Genomic DNA, 15,382 nt, shown 5'->3' with positions numbered 1-15,382 from the left:
CTTGCTGACGACAAACTTTATTTAATAACGAGTCTTAAATAACATGTTTTATTAGATTAAGGGTACTTTTACTAACGTATTTTCTTACATTTAGGTTAACATATTTAACTGTGATCGTTACTTACAGGCCTAAACTAAATTATAAGAACAAACGTCGGCGACCACTTAAGTTAACTCTCCAAATTGCGGCTAAGTATATAAGGTCGGATGTGGATCCAATCGCGCACCCTGGATTTAGTGTTCTGTAGTGAGGACCGTTTCAAAACATTGCACACGTTACTGAGAAAATATGAAGCTAAGCATGACATCACCTTTACGCCCAGCCTCTTTTTTCGAGAATGTCAGCTGTCACTGCAATATCATATCACACAAAATTAAAAATACAACATAAACTTGAAAATTGTTTTTATTTATGCTTTACAAACATATTTACAGTAAATAATAAAGCTGATCATTATCCATTATTACAATTCAATTTATCAAATCTCCTTTCTTAATACAGCTTTAGCACCCACAACGTTCTTAGTCAAACCACATTTCAATGACCGGTAGCTGACGTTGGCATGGCCTATATAATTGTACCAATCAATTTACCAGGCAATAGCTTTTAGAGAAAACGTACACCATACAACCCTGGGAAGTTTTCTCCAGAACATGACAGTTCTCTAAATGAGATGGATCAGCTCAAATTATCCAAGTAAGGAATGACAGGAAACTTGATGAACTGTTATTCTTGTTCAATTGATGAATACAATTGTTCAAATAAATAAAAGGATAAATTTCAAACACTCTCTATACTGCCTGTTGAGGTTCTGGAGCTTCATACAATAAACTGGCAATGCCTCTATTCTTACCCGAAAACCTGCATCATACCATTTACTAAAATCAACCTCCTCACTTTAACCTGCCGATTTCACATGTTTTTTTCAAAATATGCAGCTGCTACCAATCTACGGTGGTGCAGTGAGAACCAGGCTGAAGGATGTTTTGCTAAAACAATCATATATTTAAGAAGCACTGATAAGGAAGGTGAAATCTGCATGTCTGAGGGAACCGCCTGGTGGTGTGGCTGAGTTGTGAAGGTAGTAGGTCTACTACAAGGGATAGCCCGCAGGGGAAGCTTTGTCATACTTATTGCTCTCTAGTGAGAAAGGTGGAATGCGCACGTCAAAGTGTGAGCCATCTGTTCTCTCAAAACAAAATGTCCCCCTAGAGAAATAAAATAGTAGAAAATTACTTTTAATGCTCTTTGTCACGTATGTAAAACAGAAAAATAAGAGTCTGATGTGCAAAAAGACACTAATTGGTAAGCGAATGTCTTGTCCTATGAATTTGAAAAGAAAAGAGATTTTATTTAAATTATAGTTGCAGGTATTTTGATCAACTCACCACATGTGTCCACTGGGTGCTTGAAGAGAAACATGACTGCTGTACTGAAAGGCTGGCTGTTCTCTGGACAAAACGGGCTCCTGGTAAAATTTTAGGTTTATTCAATATATCAATTTAACTTTAAGCAGTGTTATGGCCATCCAGTAAAACCCTTTAAACTCTAAAGTACCTTGCCCACGACTCCTCTGCCACGGACTGTTTCCAGAGTTCCTGAGAGACTGAAGATCCTCCAGTGTCTTTCCCTTAGTTGCACCACCTCATTGCTCAGGTTCTCCAGACGGATGCAGTACCTCCACTGTGGAAAAACATCAACATCATCAGGTATATTAATGCCTTTTCACACCAGAATGGTAACTATGGCAAAAACTGTATTAGCATTCACACCAGAAGACAAAATGTTCTTTATTTGATGTTCGCAATTTCACATGTAAATCCTTTAAATTTGAATGGATTTTGTGTGTCAAAGTTTAAATCGTTCATCAGCTGGAAAAATCCATTACAATGATCAATGCAGCTTTTACTCTATTGTAAATAATTTAGCAACTGTTTAAAATACTTAAGTGCTTAAGAGACACGAGGGTTACAAACTCTCTCTCCATCTCCCTACTCTCATAGTTTGGCTAGTTTTGTTTGCAAAAAAAGAGAAAACAAAGTAAACTAAATTAAATATACATTTGATTGATAGCATTATTGACTAGAGGGCTTGACATTAACGCTTGTCCCGGACAAGTGAATGCTTTTTATGGGCAAGTGAAAGAGAATTGTAAACTGTAGTAAACACTGTACGATACTATAGTAAGGTTATAAAACAACCACCATTTACTATTGAAAATAACACTATAATTTAATACAGTAATTTATGTGAACAAATATACCTGGACCAATCTGGATCTGAAACAATTATATGACGCTTCAAATTAAATTTATATTTTCTTATCTTCGGACAAGTAATATTTGTACTCGGACAAGTGAATGACAATGCTTTATGTCAAAGAGTAGAAGAAGATTTTTTTTGTACGTTTGCTTACCCAATACACATGTGAATTCTGAGCTTCCTGTATAAACACAAAACAGAAATCTGAATCAAGATCAATAGTTAATTTCTGTAGAAGTGAATATATTTATTGCACTGCACATATGTTACCCAACATTTTAAATCTCTGATCTTACTCTCATGCCCATGTAGAAGGGGATGACGGTGACACGGATGTTCTCCGTGGTTTCTCGGTGTACATCTGAAAGCTCCAGCCAGGGATGGTTCTTCTCCTGCCATGCCCTTAGTGTATCTCTAGCGGTGAATGGGGGATCTAAATAGGTAATGGTAAGACAACCGATCAGACAGTATTAATAAGGAGATTGTTAAGCACTGTTGAAAGAAATCTAGTTACTTTTAGAGGGGCTAAACAAGAGGAAGCGTTCAAATAGCTCATGCTGTATAGGAACTTGCTCAGTAGAGTTGTAAGGCAGAATGTCTTCATGACTCACATAATCCAGACCTAAGCGACACAAGCACACAAAAATAACCACAATTAAGGTAAAATGGGAATCATCATCATCAATATTGAAAACATAGTGCACTTTGTATAATGGAATGCTTTTATTATACCTGGGATAGCGTACAAGGCCCTGCTGTCATCATGATTAGCCAAGAACGTTACCGCTTCAGTCTGAGACCGCTGAGACTAATAAGGAAAAAAACACAGTTAGCAGACTCACTACTACACAAATATAAGCAAGACGTCACAAACATAAATGCACTGATTATTATAAAATGGTTGCTTATACTACATAAATGTATACGTGTAATTTGATATCACTCACTATGTGTGGACAGTCTCTGGTGTCTATGAGAACCTGGTAGTATGTATGCATTTTCCCTTTCACCTCTTTGGATCCATGCCCTGCAGTGTCTGGCTTGCTGAACAGGAAGATGACAAACAAATGTTATGGACACTTAAGTATCTTTATCAAAAATAAGCCCACAAGATCTGTAGCACATACCTGTCAGCCGCAGCAGGGCTCACATCTCGATCATAGAGGCGAGCATGCCAGGGGAATAACACGATTCCCCTGTAGCCAAATATACTGTGCAGGAAAAGCTGTGGACAGCATGTCGAAAAAAGAAGTGAAAAACGTTAAAAGGTTATTCAAAATGTTTGCATTAAGGAATATAACCAAAGAATAATTGCACTTTCTGACCTGGCCTGTTTCATATTTGCCATGTTGCTTCAGGGCCTCAAACACGCCGACAGGTTCAAGTATCTTTCCCTCTGCTCTGTTTCTGCCATAAAGTAACCAAAAAGAGCCAATTTGAATATCTTACACTTGGAATAGGTTTACTGACCACACATCCAAATAAGTAAGTTGCGCAACATCTGCAAGAAATAGCCAAGTCTGGACATAGACCAGATTAAATGATTTCCGTTCACTGAACTGGCAGCTATGTAAACTGACCACAGGAATATGGTCTTTTGGCTCAGGCACATATCACCAGTCATGCAATCAATAATGTCTGTGGAGGTTTTAAAGCAAGCCTGAAATGTGTCCACCTTGAAGGCCTAATTTGGCATGTTACTAACTGCCCAATGCCAGAATTACAGGTTTTGGCAATGGCATTTTTAAAGAAACTCGACAGTAACGTTAGCATCACCAACATATCAGATTTAAGAATGAGTCCAGATGCAAATGTAGTAAATCCCATTGTTACACTGAGCACTGAAACGATATGGCAACAATATTGCAGCTATGCAAGCATGTGAATCCTTCAAACTACAGGAACAGTTTAAATCAAACTCCCGAAGCTTCCACACGAAGTTATAAATTTAATCGATACATTATAAATGTTGCCATTACAACAGTTTGTTGACTAACGTTACAACTCTACGCAGTTATATAACATGAGGACATATTTCTAGCCATTAACGTTACCTTGATGACATGAACCGCGTCTGCTGGAAACTGGACAGTCCACAAGCTGAACACAACGCCTGAGGTCTTTTCAGATCTAATCCACTGTTGTACTCAATTGCACTCAGTAATCTCTGACTGCATTTCAGTTTGTTATATTTACTGGCGGTGGACAATAAACCCCGACGTATTGCGCACGCTGCCATCTTGCTTTAGTAACCTGTACACGAACACATGAACAAAGTCAATACAATAGTCACAAGCAATCCAAAAGTGACATTTAAAGTTGTGAAATTCATGATTTTTTACAGCGACATCTCTGATTCAATGCCTCTTAATTCACTTTTACCGTTAAAAGGCTAATTTGGACACTTTACAGTGGTACAGCGTTTCCCATCAGACATTGCAACCGGAAGTCGTCATGGCATCTTTGAAAAATATATTGGAATTCATCTTTTTTTAGAATTGAAACCGCACTAAACGTAAGGAAAACAATACGCAATACAACCACGATTATGGTTTATTATAAATAAATAAATTAGAAAATGCGTTTCTGACAGCGATCAAAAGGGGCGGTCTCTTGGTGTTACGTGTCACAGAAGCAGTCACATGATGTGCAGAAGAAAACAGGAAGCGTGTTTCATGTAACGTTAGGTTGAATTGTTTAATATAATATTAATGTCGCTGTAACATCAGAGCTACAAATATATACGTTTATGGTTTTGCTTTGCAGTAAACGTTTTTCTTTTTGTGATTCGGGACGTTGCATTTATACAAGTAGAAAAGAGCTTTAACGTAAGTCTTTTGATATGTTAAATTAAATATATCGAAGCTCTTTTCCTGTTATATTTTTCTGTTTATGGTATTGTTGTTTTATTTATAGACTAGATACGGTTTAGTGTAAGCATTTTTGTTAGCATGGCTTCTTCGTTTAAAATCGGAGAGAAATTTAAAAAGGTGGTGAAAGATTTAATGAACAAGGAGTCTTCTATATCGGAAGAACTAAGGGAAGAATTGGAGAACCTCAAAAGTCAGTCCACAGTACCATTCAAGACTGTTAGGAAACTCCACAAGCTTCTGCAGGCAAATGGTAAGAGAATCGTGAGCATTGATAAGTCTTGCTTTTACGTACTTAAATATCAATCGATTTGTTCTTCCAGCAGGAAACCCAGTTTATCTACATGAGCTGTTTGAGGACAGCACACTTTACCTCCCAGAAGTTATAACACCTCCAAGAGTAAGTGATAAGGAAGCAGTACCGTCAATAATGGCATAAACATGCATGTTCTTTAAATTTGATTTATTTCCACTACAACAGAATCCCCAGCTGGTGGCCAGGCTAGAAAAGATTAAAGCCAAACTAGCCAATGAAGAATACAGGAGAATTACAAGGAATGTTAATCCACAGGTAAAGTCTTGCCTGCGGTGTTTATAGGGGACACACAACCTCTTGTCATTTCTAATGTCATTGAAAATGTAAGACAAAATGTCTGTCTTGTTCAATAGGAAATTTGTCGTCATGGAACCTTTGCAGACTTTGGAAGACAAGGTTAAGATGTTTTCCGTTCTAGGTTCATTGTGTTTTATTTTCTCATACGGTTCATAATTTTGTTTAATCCTATCTTGTTCTTTACCGTTCATTTTTGTTCTGCAGTGCGTTCTGTGAAGGCAGTGGTCCTTACTGTATTCAACTTCCTGATAACTGTAATTGCAGCATTTGCCTGTTCTTATCTTGGCAGCCAGTATATCTTCACTGAGATAGCAGCGGTAAGTGCACAGAACGCACACCAATTAATGCACAATGACAAGTCACAAAATGTGCTTGTTTTTTATTTCTTCTATTTTTTTCCTCAGAGGGTAATAGCAGCAGTGATTGCAGCATCTGTTGTTGGTCTAGCGGAGCTTTACGTCCTGGTTCGAACTATGGAGGGAGAGCTTGGAGAGCCCTAAAACATATAGCATCTCTTAACACGTCAAACGCTTTTGTGTATTTCAGTTACTAGGAACAATTTACAGATAGTTATTGCTGTCAATGGGGAAGTGTGAGTTTTTTCTTGTGCCTCCAGTGGTGTCAGTTTTGTAAACACTCAAAACTAAACAGAGGTGCCGTGTTTGGAAGCACATTTATTTGACTATAAGGTATTTAACTATAATGAAGTTCTTGCCCAGCAATAAAAGTATTCTTTTGGAAACCACTTCTTTGATTGGAAGGCACTGTAAGGTACTTTTCGTAATGTTATGTTTTTATTTGTTATGTTAGTCTTTGTATGTGTACATGATTGTAAATTAAAATGAATAAAGAAAATAAAAATGTTAGCTAGAACATTAGCAGCTTTGAGTCAGACACACTGAAAAGAAGATGAACTCCACTGCTAGTAACATAATCACGCAAAACTGGAATGCTTCTGAGCTAAATTTCAAGTCTCCCAGAAAGGCGTGTAAATACTTATACCTTATGTCATTTCAGTTGTTTGTTTCTGGTCAATTTTCCAACTTGTCACAAATCAGTTTTTTGTCATTATGGTGTATCGAGACTAGATTCATGTTAAAAGTAAATTTAAAGTAATTTAACACAGAGAAGAAACATAACAAAATGTGGGGGGAAAATGAATGGGTATGAATACTTCCTAAAGAAACGGTATATGTGCATTTATGATTATAAATTATAGATTAAATAGGGATGTGTGAGACTAGTCGTTTAAACGGTTAGATCATTGACAACAACAGTCGATCAAACCAAAACATTCCCCCAAATTATTTTTATTATCCACGATTCACATTTGCGTAAATATTTTAACATGTAAAATGCATGAAAGACGGATTGACGTTATTTGATCGAATGAGCTTTACATGCGGAGAATCCATCTTGAGCACACTCATTATAACTGAGAAGAGAATGTCTCAGCTTCTGGATTCACAGAACTTCTACATTTATTTGAATACCCAATATTTTAATAAACTTGAATAAATGTGATTGCCAAGTGTTATCTGTGTGTCCTTTCAGTTTGTTGAGTGAGTTATTGTTCACAAATATTGAGCCAACTTTCATCCGAGCATAATGCTTGCATTTCCTCAACAAGAACATGTAAAATAATATTAACATCATAATCACATGCGGACTCAAGTGTTTAGCCTACGTATCTTCTATAAATAAGCTAATATGGGCCGATGATTATTAGCGGTTATTTCATTCGCTCTTCGCGAGATCAAATGCTTGATTGTCAATTGCTTTCTGTTCACTTTTTTATTTACACACATTGCTTTGCTTTATAAACAATAAACACATGATATAATGTGCTATCACGTTCGTTGATAGGCAATAGGCTACTAAAAAATTAATGTTTTTTCATTCAACATAATTTAAATTAACAAATAATGAAGCAGTCGTTTTTAAGCATTTAATTAATTGCCATTAAATATTTAAAGTTTCATCAGTGTAATAGACACACTTTTAATACAATTTAATTTAATTTGATTACAAAAATTTACTTAAACTTTTTGAGTCCGAAAAAACAGACTTAAAGGAGAAAATAAAATAGATTTTGTATAGGCTACATATTTTAAGCCCAGACACAGGCTAGCCAAAGCACACAAATGCTCATCGCGTCAATCTCTTGCAGCTGCTAAAACAATCCAGTCAGGGTTGGCGCATCAGCAAATGCAGAAATATTAATGATTTACATTACATTTACATCTACATTTAGTCATTTATCCAAAGCGACTTACAGTGCACTTATTACAGGGACAATCCCCCTGGAGCAAGTGGTTCTCAACTCCAGTCCTCAGGCCCCCCCTGACAGAATACTTTGGATGTCTCCCTATTGAACACCTGAACAAGTTAATGAGATAATGAAGTGATGATTGAGTCATTAATGATGAACAGGTGATGTTAACAAACACAATCACTAGAATAAAAACCATAATAGTGTTAAGCTTTCATTAAGTGTGGCTCTTACCCTTGATTTATTATGTTACATTTTTTGCTAGCTGAAATAGTTTGTTTCTGAAGCATATTTATAAGAGCCTGACAAAAGACAAAATTATTTCGTCCTGGTGTTGGTAATAGCTTTGCAAATGTTGGTTGATTTCTGGTGTGTCACGACATTTGTCAGAATTAAATCCCCCTTATTTGTATCTGTCTTATAACAATTTAAGAAGGTTTCATTCCAACAATTTTGTCTTTTGTATGGCTGTTCAGAAACACACTATAACAGCTGATATAAAAAATAAATCAAGGGTAAGAGCCCCACTAAAGGAAACATTATTATGGTTTTTGAACTTATGATGTTTTCTTCAGCGATTAACATCACCTGTTCATCATTATTGATCAATCATCACTTCATTATCTCATTAACTTGTTCATGTGTTCAATAGGGAGACATCCAAAATATTCTGTCAGGTGGGGCCTGAGGACTGGAGTTGAGAACCACTATAAGGACACACTGGTGGTGGATTCTGGGATCGCAATGATCATAACGCAATGAAAGTGGAACACATGTGACTGTTTTAGCTACCTTAAATATTGTATATGAACAGTTCGATTAAAAGCCTATTCGTTAGTCTTAAAAATGTATTGAATATGCCCTGCGAGAAGTTTTATGACGCCTTTTGGGCCATTCTTAGCTTTTGACTAGTCGACTACACATTTACAAAACTTTCGTTTAAACGACTGTCAAATTAGTCGTAGCTCATATCCCTAATATAAAACCAGGCAATATCAGGGTCAGTCTTAATCCTAAAAGTTAAGCTTATTGATCCTGGAGTTGAGATGAAAATTATCCACAAGAACTTTCATACACCCCATGGGAACAAGAAACAAATAGTGCAAAAAATAATGGGTGTCTAATGAAAGCGACATCTAATGGCTAGCACTTAATGTTAAAACAGATTTCTGGCCAAAATACTTACATAACCCAATTGTCATTTACAAATAAATTTGGCACATACATGTATATGCAATTGCTTACAGCAGCATTGTTAAACATTGTATAGAACCATACATTTTACAATAGTTCCCAGACACCCCTGCACCGTAAGCCTGGGTCATCCTTTCTGTGGTTAATATATATTTTAAACTGGTTTATAATTTCAAAATAAGTATTCAGGTTTTCAGACTTGACATGTAAGGAACAGAAAGGAAACGGCAACGCATGTGTAACAGTATTACTATTTGTTTTTATTGTTCATCAAACAAAATAAAGGACGAGGACAAACACTCACTGCTCCTGACTGATTCACTTTTTATAACTTTATTAAAGTTTAATTTAATTTTTATTGTGAAGACTATGAAGCGTTGTCTTACATTTTATTCAATTTCTGGTGGACCAACCTGAATCACCTGAAAACAATGCTGTTCTTTTTCTTATTACTTACTGATTAGTTGTCTTCAGCAATATTTGACCATTTTAAATCCATTGGACTATAACACACATTGTCAACATGAAAAACTATAATTATAAAGATATTGTCAAAAAATGTGTTCATATTAAACTATGTAAAAACCTACGTCCTAGATTTTTCATTTAGTAAAATCTTGTCCTTTATGTTTAATGTAAAATGTATTATTTAAATTGTTGCTGCTCCCATTATGTGCTCCTTTAAATGGAACCATGGATAGAGAGAGATGGATGGGTTAATATATTAACAATGGCATCAACTTTATAAATGTGAAATACAAAAATCAGTGTCACTGTCACAGTATTCATGAACTTTGAAAAATATTTTTACCCGTAGGCCATCATTTTTTTTAATGATTGCAACCTAAACTTGTTCTCTTTCGCTACAGTGAAGCACACACGAATCCGAGAGTGCAAACAAATCAAAATATTGAGAAAGTTTCCTTTGAAGTAGTAAATCAGGGGCACTGTGTCAGGCCATCGACTCACAAAAATAAAGTTTTTAAATATTTAAGGTATTTTTAGGTTAAACACAGTATCCAAAAAAAGTACATTTAAGGCTTAATTGTACAGCACTAACAATAATAGCAGCAGTAAAGCACTTCTGTATTAATAACAATAAATCAAACAAATAATAATAATAACATTAATAACAATATATTAAGGTGATCGAACGACAGGGTTTTAAAGATGAACAGCTTCATACACGAGTCAGATCCTCGTAAATTTCTTCATGGAACATGATATTAACTTTATATTTTAATTATTTTTGGCATGAAAGAAAAATCCATAATTTTGATCCATACTTTATATTTTTGTCTTTTATTTTTAATTATCTATAATGTTCTAGTGCTACTTAAGACTGGTTAAACATAAGATCAGATACATAAAAACACAGCGACAGTAGGTGTCAATATGTAGGCCTACTTTTGACACAAGCAATACACATAAAAATGCCTGCTTAATTCTTTCACTAATGTTATCGGTATCTATAGATACTATGCTAGGCACTATTCTACGTAGCCGTGGAAGGGACATTAGTCAAAATAAAAAAACCGAAGAGGTCGTCCACACGAGAAACGTTTCGCTTGCTCACGAGAACCTTTTTGCGTGCATGCTTACGAGTTACTGTGTGCCTGTTATGCATAAAAGTCCTTTAGATGGCACCATTTTAAATGAAATGTAGATTAATTAGAAACGAATAGGCACATTGGGAGGGGATATTTTAAAACGTTTGACGTAAAACAATGTATTAATGTGTAAAACGTATATTAATGCATGAAGACAGTAACTTTTAAAAGGCTAAACTCATTACACAGCTTAGGTGCCATATACTATCATTGCATAGTCTATTATGTATGGGAAGAATCCCGGTGGCCTTTTTCATGTTAAGAACTCTGGTGTGAGACATGGCGTGAGAACCCAAGTGCAGGCAGACGACAAGGCGGATGAAGGGGTTAACAAATGTATTTATTTAACAAAGACAAAAAGGCAAAACAAAACCCACTATGGGGAAAACAAGACTGGGTAAACTAAAACAACACAAGAACACGGACTAACTCAACTAAGAAAACAAAGACTTGACACAATAAACTAACACTTACTAAGACACGTTGGAAACAGGAAACAGGAACAACAACTTGGCATAACATTAACAGGAACAGGAACAGGAACAGGAACGAGTACAGGAACGAGTACAGGAACGAGTACAGGAACGAGTACAGGAACGAGTACAGGAACGAGTACAGGAACGAGTACAGGAACGAGTACAGGAACGAGTACAGGAACGAGTACAGGAACGAGTACAGGAACGAGTACAGGAACGAGTACAGGAACGAGTACCTCAAACAATGCACGAGCAATGAGACAAAGAAACATGAGGACTCTTTATAGGGAAGGTAATTAACACAAACTAGGAAACAGGAGGGTTGGGCAATGACGCGACTTGAGGAGAGTATGGAAGACCGCAAGGGTCAAAAATATCTCTCCTCACATGAAACAGAGGATTCTGTATGATTCCACCTCTAAACCAAGAAATACCTGACAAGGAGAGGTGGAACCATGACAGTTCATGTCTGTATACTATAAATAAGAGTGATCGTGGCATTCGTTGAGGAAGCGGTTATTTCATTAGCTCGTATAGTGTTTGTCCATTGTCCTACAGACCTACAGACAATGGCACGCAAAAAAGGTTCTCGTGAGCACGAGAAACGTCCTCTGATATTTTATTTTCACCAATGTCTATGGCGTTTATTTTGATCCAAAAGTCGCGCGACATGAAAAATCTGCTCCGCGAGGGCATATTTATATACCGCAAACGCGCAGAAAAGTATCCGCTAGCGGAAAAGAATACTCGCGAGGGATGTTTTTTGGCTCAGCGCGCATAAATGGAGCCACGCGAGTAGAGTGAATCGCTCTGCGCTCAAGAAACCAAACAACCTCCATCCATCCATTTTCTACCGCTTATCCGGGGCCGGGTCGCGGGGGCAGCAGACTAAGCAGGGATGCCCAGACTTCCCTCTCCCTAGCCACTTCCTCCAGCTCTTCCAGGGGGACACGAGGCGTTCCCAGGCCAGCCGGGAGACATAGTCCCTCCAGCGTGTCCTAGGTCTTCCCCGGGGTCTTCTCCCGGTGGGACATGCCCGGAACACCTTACCGGGAAGGCGTCCAGGGGGCATCCGGAAAAGATGCCCGAGCCACCTCAGCTGGCCCCTCTCGATGTGGAAGAGTAGCGGATCTACTCTGAGCTCCTCCCGAGTGACCGAGATTCTAACCCTATCTCTAAGGGATCGCCCGGCCACCCTGCGGAGAAAGCTCATTTCGGCCGCCTGTATCCGGGATCTTGTTCTTTCGGTCATGACCCACAGCTCATGACCATAGGTGAGAGTAGGAACGTAGATTGACCGGTAAATCGAGAGCTTCGCTTTGCGGCTCAGCTCCTTCTTCACCACACCAGACCGGTACAGCGACTGCATTACTGCAGAAGCTGCACCGATCCGTCTGTCAATCTCCCGCTCCATCCTTCCCTCACTCGTGAACAAGACCCCCAGATACTTGAACTCCTCCACACACACACCTAGGAGCTATGTTGTCCGGGGCTATATGCCCCTGGTAGGGTCTCCCAAAGCAAACAGGTCCTAGGCGACGGGTCAGACCAAGAGCGGTTCAAAAAACCCATATGATGACTACAATTTCGAGGACCGTGACGTCGCCCAGTATTGCGCAGCCGGGGCCCCACCCTGGAGCCAGGCCCGGGGTTGGGGCTCGTATGCGAGCGCCTGGTGGTCGGACCTTCCCCCATGGGGTCCGGCCGGGCTCAGCCCGAAGGAGCGACGTGGGACCACCCTCCCGTGGATTCATCACCTACAGGAGGGACCGTAAGGGGCCGGTGCAAAGTGGAACGGGTGGTAGTCGAAGGCGGCGGCCTCGACAACCCGATCTCTGGACGCGGAATCTAGCTCTAGGGACATGGAACGTCACCAAACAACCTATGTATAGAAAAAGACAGTTGCTGTCAAACTGCGGGCGTCCATATGCACAAATATGCAGAATAGGGGTGTAACGGTACGCGTATTAGTACCGAACCGTCACGAGCCGTCACAGGGAAAATTCTACAAGAAGTGATCATTCCTATGCCCTACTCCCTTCGAAGCAAGTGAATAAATAAGGGGAGATAATAAAGGGGAGATATTGGATATTTCATGTTCAAATAACACTAGCTTTTAACATTTAGCTAAGTTGTTAGCATGTTAACGCGTCATTTTAATTTCCTGCTAGGAGTGCCCCACACTGGTTAACATGACAACATACATGGAATTATTGAAAAATATAGATTTTTCAAATACAGATAGGGATGTGACGATTCTGATCTCACGATACGATTCACGATTCTGAGCTCACGATGAGATTTAATCACAATTTTTTACAGAAATAATTGAGGAAAATTAAAAACAAACAACTGCCCTTATATTATTTCTCTAATGCAGCACAATTATTTTTAAAATAAATATATATTTTATGTCAATTAACAAAACTTTATTGCAGTTTAAAAACAAATTCCATATCGAATACAAATTAATGATAGCCTACAAAGTGCTTTTGTGATTGGTCGGTGCCACGCACAGTGCATGTGCATAAACTTTGGCTTTTAGCAATAACAACAATGACAACAACAATAACAACAACAATGCCATTACGCCATTAACAATGGCGTAAATTTCACTTCATCTGCCAAACACGTGCGGATCGATCGAAGTGTAACGGAGGTCTGCTGCATGTGCAAATGTCAATCTTTGTTAGAGATCGCGATCCCCCCCAACTATGGTAAAGGAAATGACACCGGACCGAATGGGATCCTACCGTGTATATTAATTACAACAGTAACTGAAACGTTAGTTTTGCCTCTTATATTGGACCCGAGTTGGAAAATAAAACAAACAGATTGACTAGGAGACATTTGCAAGCAGGACTTCAAAGGACGTTTCATTGAAGTGTTTTAGAGCTCGCTTGCTCGCACGCACACGCACACGCACACGCACACACACACACACACACAATATCACTGTATTACACTAAACATCATACCAGCTGTAGGACAGTGATGAATTTGAAAAGAGTTTTGCGCGAAACTCAATGTTTACAATCTCTGATTTTCAGAAGTAGATCCACGTTTACCGAGTTTGCAGAAAAACAGCGGCCCCTGTTCAAAACATGTAGGCTACTGCGATTTGTTTACAGTCTCGATTTGAGTCGTCACATGTTACAATCGTTACATCCCTAAATACAGACATTGGGTGGGACATTTAAGCAGTGTAAAGTAAACAGTAAACGTTGTCATTATTAGCGACGCTTGATTTCTGCAGCCCGAAAACAACATAAAATCGTGACCGTGTCCTCTTTAGTTAGATAACGACAAACGTGTTAAAACTACAAACAAAATTCACATCTTACCTTATCAAATTGTAAGGAGCGTTTGATGATAAGTTGTAAAGAGCGAGTGTACGAGTGTTGGTTGCATTCTGCTGCCGCGCGAGTGGACGCGTTTTACTATATGACGTAACAATAGAAGCGTCACCTTCACTCCACTCCCCGATCTCATTTTTGGTATCTTAACAGAACTGTCAGTGACAAATGATAGTTGTTTTTTACATGTGTTTAATACATCCTAATCAAGAGACTATTAAATCCTATACGAACAATTAAAAGTCTCGCATGGATTCAAATGTATTTTTACATCGTACAGTATACGTAAAACACAAATAACAGTGTGAAACAAACAGTTCTTTTTAAAGCTGTATCCTCTGAAGGCCTTAAAAGTGTTGTCGTCGTCTTTCATTGTTGTTGGTAAATGTGACACCGCATGTGGGGGGCTGGATACGGACCGGAGCTGTTAACATTGGAAGGTGGAAGCAGAGCACATACAAAATAATTTGCGTAGCTTTTGGCAGATGCTAATTATTTGTATTTTATCTAAAATAGTGATTCGATAAAATTCAGTCTTTCACATATTCTTACAGTGACGAATCAGGTTGTTCTGTAGTTCTGTAACACTCTCATGTGCTACAGATTTCACAAATTATTTTTACATAGGCTAATTCATATTTTGGCCCTAGGGTTAATATTAACTAACTTGAGATTTTGTGCCCACATTCACAATAAGTGTAGACCTTTATATAATTAAACATAAAAAT

The 15,382-nt window shown here is 38.2% G+C and overlaps 2 protein-coding genes across 5 annotated transcripts; one reads left to right on the top strand and one right to left on the bottom strand.

Moving 5' to 3' along the window:
- Positions 1–388: 388 nt before the first annotated feature.
- poldip2 (polymerase (DNA-directed), delta interacting protein 2) lies at positions 389–14,749 on the bottom strand. 3 transcript variants are annotated; one of them, XM_056757562.1, is made up of 12 exons: positions 14,643–14,749; positions 4,318–4,516; positions 3,589–3,670; positions 3,391–3,488; positions 3,211–3,307; positions 2,996–3,071; positions 2,778–2,885; positions 2,560–2,696; positions 2,418–2,444; positions 1,559–1,684; positions 1,390–1,469; positions 389–1,209 (listed from the first exon to the last, which is right to left on the bottom strand). In XM_056757562.1, exons 2-12 carry the CDS (start codon positions 4,500–4,502, stop codon positions 1,095–1,097), a joined length of 1,131 nt encoding a protein of 376 aa, XP_056613540.1. In that variant the 5' UTR covers positions 4,503–4,516; positions 14,643–14,749; the 3' UTR covers positions 389–1,094. The 3 variants fall into 3 exon arrangements, with proteins under 3 accessions (XP_056613540.1, XP_056613538.1, XP_056613539.1); XM_056757560.1 differs by lacking the exon at positions 14,643–14,749 and adding an exon at positions 4,646–4,786; XM_056757561.1 differs by lacking the exon at positions 14,643–14,749 and having other exon boundaries at positions 4,318–4,634.
- On the top strand, positions 4,907–6,619 carry tmem199 (transmembrane protein 199). Of its 2 annotated transcripts, none has more exons than XM_056757564.1 (6): positions 4,907–5,386; positions 5,460–5,533; positions 5,615–5,704; positions 5,803–5,845; positions 5,951–6,063; positions 6,151–6,619. In XM_056757564.1, the coding sequence occupies exons 1-6, from the start codon at positions 5,215–5,217 to the stop codon at positions 6,244–6,246; spliced, it is 588 nt and encodes a 195-aa protein (XP_056613542.1). In that variant the 5' UTR covers positions 4,907–5,214; the 3' UTR covers positions 6,247–6,619. The 2 variants fall into 2 exon arrangements, with proteins under 2 accessions (XP_056613542.1, XP_056613541.1); XM_056757563.1 differs by having other exon boundaries at positions 4,909–5,386; positions 5,457–5,533.
- Positions 14,750–15,382: the final 633 nt, after the last annotated feature.

Source organism: Triplophysa dalaica, chromosome 9 (assembly GCF_015846415.1).
Source record: "Triplophysa dalaica isolate WHDGS20190420 chromosome 9, ASM1584641v1, whole genome shotgun sequence".
NCBI classification, from domain to species: domain Eukaryota; kingdom Metazoa; phylum Chordata; class Actinopteri; order Cypriniformes; family Nemacheilidae; genus Triplophysa; species Triplophysa dalaica.
The sequence above is the reverse complement of the archived record's forward strand: the minus strand, read 5'-3'. Positions and strand labels throughout refer to the sequence as shown.